General features: G+C 38.7%; 1 protein-coding gene across 1 annotated transcript in view; it reads left to right on the top strand.

Annotated features, from left to right (window-relative positions):
• LOC116312076 (receptor tyrosine-protein kinase erbB-4-like) overlaps positions 1-3,773 on the top strand; it is a 288,021-nt gene extending 284,248 nt beyond the window's left edge. Inside the window, exons 26-28 of the mRNA XM_039600551.1 lie at positions 992-1,241; positions 2,027-2,131; positions 2,364-3,773. Of these exons, the coding sequence (XP_039456485.1) occupies positions 992-1,241; positions 2,027-2,131; positions 2,364-3,034 (1,026 nt within the window). The 3' untranslated portion in view covers positions 3,035-3,773. The remainder of the gene's footprint in view (positions 1-991; positions 1,242-2,026; positions 2,132-2,363) is intronic.
• Positions 3,774-5,822: the final 2,049 nt, after the last annotated feature.

Below are 5,822 nucleotides of genomic sequence, written 5' to 3'. Positions count from 1 at the left end.
TTCTGTTCCCAGATATTTACAGAGAGGATCCTGTAAACATCGCCCTGCACTTACTTTTCTTAAAATGATACGTTTTCCCAGTTTATTCAGAACCAAACATACATTGAATATTTAAAGTATATGTTTATGAGATATGCAGATCATTGCATTCTGTTTTTAATTTACATTTTACACAGCGTCCCAAATTTTTCAAAATGTTTATTAATCATATGCTGACCACATTATCTGGTAATTTAGCCAAGTTTCATCTAAAAATCCACTATTATAACAATTTTAGCATTAAATAAGGTAAATAGTAATAGGTCCACTTTAAGGGAAATAAATTACATAAACTGTTGCCGTAAGATCACAGACCTCTCAGACATAACCTAAGGAAAAGTCAGTAAAACAATAAGTTAATAAAAAATTTTAAAAAATAAAACTTGCTGAAAATATGGGGGAGAAAAGATAAACAGAGTAAAGCACTTGCTGAGGTTCATAAAAGCCCTTTTTTGTTATTAGTGCAGACACAAATGCACACAGCATGACATTTCTGATATGGCTACTTAAAGACTTGCTGCATGGAGCCTTTTAATTAAAATCCTTTTAATTGTACTTGGCAGTCATGCTGCCATATCATTGTTTGGCACTGCTGTTTGTCTCCCCTGCCTGTCACATTTTAATATTGCAGATGGACAATAGTACAAAGTACTTCAATTGTCACTTTTACAATAGTCTTTGTCTTACTTTTTTTTGTAATTTTTATATTGTTTTTTGTGCTTTTGTGCTTTTGTACCACACAAGAAAATCAAACTAGTTTGTAGACAAAAGATTGGAATAGAAGCAGTTTTCCCTTGAAGGTCACATTGACTTCGACATTAGATTTTAGATTTTAAACACAATTTGCCAATAATCTCTCATTGTATATTTGTCTTAGTAAACTGGTTTTCTTTTAATTCAGTCTCACATTCCTGTACTATCCTAACTGAACCCTTTCTCTCATTCTGCTCAGAACCAATTTGGCTGTCAGGATCCCAGTTTCAGCATGGAGGATATGCTGGCCGCCATGCCGAGAGTGATCTCTGGTCCCCCTGTTTCTGGAAGCTGCCTCGCTCCACAGGAACTTGCCTCAGGAGGAAAAATTGTTGGTGGATTTGGCCGTGGTAGCCAGGATGACCCCCGCTGCAATGGCACTCTGAGAAAACAGGCATCCCCAAGGTCAAGCACCCTTGAGGCTGGCTCAACTCTCACCACAGTGCAAGGTAAAGAGTAGAATGACATTCAAAAGCAGTGGTCATGGGATTAAATTCAATTGAGGGACTCTGAAAAATACTTTGGGTTGCTCATACCAGTAAACTGTGAACAAACATCAAGCATAGAGTCCTAATGTTTTGTGTTTTTGTAAACATTACCAAACTCTACATGAATATACTGAAACTTAATGACATTTCCTAAGAATTCTTTGGTACAGTTTATTTATTTTAAAATCTGGTTTGATTATAATATGTAAAGAGAGGATTCGCGAAACAAAATCAGCCCTCATTTTATTTTTAGTCACTGAGCCTGAATGTACCACAAGGTGACGCCATAGCCAGTGACACAGTGACAAAAATGTCATGTCACTGTATACAACATAGGTGAGATCGGAACAGAGGAAATGTCCTGAATTATTTGTTGATATTGTGACTCAAGTTATTCCTTTCTACGTTTTCCCTTTATGCTTGCTGCCAATATTTGTTTGGGTAGGTAAAGTGAGTTTAATAATGCAAGCGTGTCTATAATGTCATTTCATTGGAGAAGTAAGAAGTGAAAGAGATGAGTGTAACATATTGGTAATGGCTGCGTTCAAGCACTAATTGTAATACATGTACTGTATGGTCAGCCCATGTAAATAAAGATGCCATCCCTAAATCACCCAAATAAAAGTTACTTGGCTACAGTTATAGCTCTGCCTCGGAGTTTATTAGAAAATATATAAGGATCTTGACATAAGGTTTTCATAGTAGCATACTTTAAAACTCTCTCTTGCTTCCTTTCCTCTCCCAAGGCGGAGGTGAGGACAGTAATGGACAGCGTTACAGCGCCGATCCCACCGGTCTTTTAGCAGAGCGAGGAGCAAAAGGCGATCCCATGAGAGACAAGAGCAATTCAGGTTACTCTGACAGTTTTGAATGTGTTCATCAAATTTATAAATGTTTGGATAAAATGAGCTAAATGACATAGTTTGTGTTGTGATACAGTACTTATCTAAAAGAATATATTAAATGTGTACCCAGTTCTTTAAAGGGTTTGAAAGCATCTGATATGCACACTGTAACTCATGACATTCAATAACAGAAGTGTAAAGACCTTAGCTAATCCTAATATCCCCTTTTTGTTTCCAGATTATCTCATCCCTGTAGAGGAAAACCCCTTTGTCACACGGCGTAGGAATGGAGATGCCCACACAGTGATTGATGGAGCTAGCTGCCACACTCTGCATTTGGCTGGAGCCACTGCTGCCCCCAAAAGTCAATCCACTCATGGTGATGATGAGTATGTCAACGAGCCACTGTACCTGAATACCCTCCTCAACGCTGGGGCCAAGAATGGATTGGCTGGCACGGTCTCCATCTCTGGCTCTGGATCCTCTGTTGCACAATCAGTACTGCAGACAGTCAACCCACCAACATCAAGCCACACCATCTCCTCCACTGGATATGTGGTACCCCCTGGCCACCTCCCCCACCCATCGTATCCATCACACACCCTGCATCCGGGGCATTCAGGACACGCTCTGCACTCAGGCATTACCAGCAGCACCATCATGTTTGATAAGAAAGGCAAGAAAGCCACTTTTGACAATCCTGAATACTGGCAGCATAGTCTCCCTCCCAAGTCCTCACTGCACAACCCTGAGTACCTGCAGGACTGCAGCACACGCTTCTTCTACCGCCAGAATGGACGCATTCGCCCTGCTGTGGCTGAAAACCAGGAATACTTGTCAGAGGCTGCTATGAAAACAGGCAATGTATTGCCACCCCCTCCATACAGACAGAGGAACACTGTGGTGTAGTGACCCACCTGTAGCACATTAGCGATGAATAGAGGGGTATGGGTGGGGATGAATGGACAGTAAACAGTCCTCACTTTTCCATGCTGTTCTTCTCAAACTGGGTTCTTCTTTCACCTTTCCTTAACACTTCTCTTTGTCATGTCTGCTAATCTTGTATTCTCACTCACTGGTTTTGCATTTATATGACAAAACTATAATAACATTCACTAACGGCCTCTTTTGTTACTTTGTCCTTGGCCCCCAAAGCAAACACAGACATCTCTTTGTGGTGTATTCTGTCCTGGAAAAGAAAAAGTCCTGTTTTTTAGAATCAAAATTGCACATAAATAATATTAACACAATCAAAGATGAAAAGAGGAGGAAAAAATAAACTGTGGTTAGCCCCAGCACGATTATTTCCATGACCTTACATGTCTTTCTTTATACACCCTTAAACCACTGTTCACTGTCCTTTTGGCACATTTTCCATCCAGCTAGATGCACACATTGTACTATTCACAAACTGCTATTGCTTGGGTGCAGTCAATCAAATGTCCATGCACATAGAGTTGTGTCATGACTTACCAGCAAACCTGCAGTCATGCTGAAGAGCCCAGATGTGGCCTGCATGCCTGCCCTCATGCTGCTTTGACTATTACGTTTTACTGCACCAGTAATGAAATTCAGACATTTATCACACACATATTTCAAATCATACCTGAAATATGTTAACATGCCTGTAGGCTTGACACACCTACTATACACCTACAATAACCACACATTATTTCATGTGTATATATATATATATATATATATATATATATATATATATATATATATATGTATGCACACACACACATACATACACACACCAACAGATAAGTCTGCCGCCACTTGAAATATGTTCTGAAGGAGAAGCAACATTGACCTTGTACTTGAAAAAGACTGTCGATAATGGTAGCCACAGTTACAGCACAAAAACGGGCCAACAGGACAGTACATATCACCACAGCTGTGATATCACCTCGTACCTGATCGAGCAGCATTTGACACATTGTTGCCACGGCAAGTTTGGATTAAAAGGTTGACTGCTCACAAGATGACCCTTTAAATTCCACTGTAATTTCCCATGCTGTTCCTCATCTTTACCAATCTAGTCCGAGTAGCCAACAAGCCGCACAGTTCAATGTTACCTTCATGAGATCATGTGACTGACTAAAACATTGGTAACTGCAGTAGAAGAGATTTTATTTCAGTGGAACCGGTGCTTAAGAATGGACAAATCTTTTAAGAGGTACAACAACATGTTTCTGGAGAAACACAAACTGAGGGGGAAAGATGGTATTTTAAAATCTTTATCAGAGTATAGCGGGGGTATTTTTTTGTTTGTCTGTCTTTGTTTGTTAATCCATCAGGGACCTGTTTATTTCCTCAATTTGTCTGACAATGTACTGTAATTGATCAATAAAGGGATGGGGTAAACAGCACAGTAGCCATGAAAGAACGTTGTGGAGATGACAGAAAAAGGCTAACTCTCCATGGCTGGAAATAAGCCAATTACATGTCATCGCCAGACAGACACAAGCAACGAAAAAGGAAAAGAACACCTATAAGAATTTTTATTTTTTTTTACCACTCTGTGTTAATACTGTTGTATGTCATAAAAACAGTGACTTTTTTAGTCTTCTCTATCTGCTGTTACTCTTGGGTAAAAGGTAGCTAAAGAAAGGGTCAGCTACATTATTACCTTGTAACAAGTTAAAAAAAGGGACATTTTCTGTCTTGGTGTTTGACATTGTGAGTTATCACTAAATCTACTGATGGCTAGCTTGCTGTACTCATACAGTACTGCCAGATGCCACATTAAATTATGATGGAGAGTGCTAGCATCTGTCGTCAAATGACTTTGAAGCCTAATTTAGGTCGGGGCTGATAATTTATTAGCACTTAACACTCTGGCACAGCCAAATTGCGTTGGTGTTATTCTCACTATAAGCAACAATTCGGGCATTTTTCTCCATCACACTCCACTTTTTTACAGTGAGACAACAGCTGAGTTTTTGGGTTATTTTGCTTTTTTTTTTTTGCATTTAACTTACAACGAAACATTCTGTAAAGAATATCATTTTGGGCTGACAGTGACATCAACACCAGGGGGAAAGAAGCTATAAACATAAAGTAACACAGTAGCAATATTTAATTTGAAGGATTCTTCATCGCTTTTGATTATTTATTTATTACATTCAAGAGATTAAAGGGATTTTCTAGTGTTTAGATTTTGTACTTATAATGTTCTGGGATTAAAGTGATTAATAAGAGGAGGTGTAAAAAAATTACCATCAAATATCTTCAATTTTAGTTTTGAGTAAGGGTCACAAATGTCAGCTACATCACCAATGATGCAACTCTAGCCTGCTTCATAAAACACTTCTTATATTCCTTCTTCCTAAATGTTTATTTCCTGCCAAACATTTTTGTTTAATATTACCTTGGCATCAGTGATGAGATCACCAGGGATACTTTTCTCAGCTTTTTTTTTCAGATGCCGAGTGGTAAGCAGTAATTAGCTTGAGCATCATAAATAAAACTGTTGACCTAGCCTTTAAACTCAGAAAGATATGATTAGCTTGACTTAATTTCAATAACATTTACAATATCACAGCATATATATATGTGTGATATTAAAGAGGGCCGAAGTTGCCTAACCCCTGTGCATGTATCAGTGCTGAAACAATACACAAGCACAGTTACACAACGTTGTGCCTCTATATTACAGATTCAGATGAGCAGTGCCGATGATTTTCTGTTC

Source organism: Oreochromis aureus, linkage group 16 (genome assembly GCF_013358895.1).
Source record: "Oreochromis aureus strain Israel breed Guangdong linkage group 16, ZZ_aureus, whole genome shotgun sequence".
Classification (NCBI taxonomy): domain Eukaryota; kingdom Metazoa; phylum Chordata; class Actinopteri; order Cichliformes; family Cichlidae; genus Oreochromis; species Oreochromis aureus.
The sequence above is the reverse complement of the archived record's forward strand: the minus strand, read 5'-3'. Positions and strand labels throughout refer to the sequence as shown.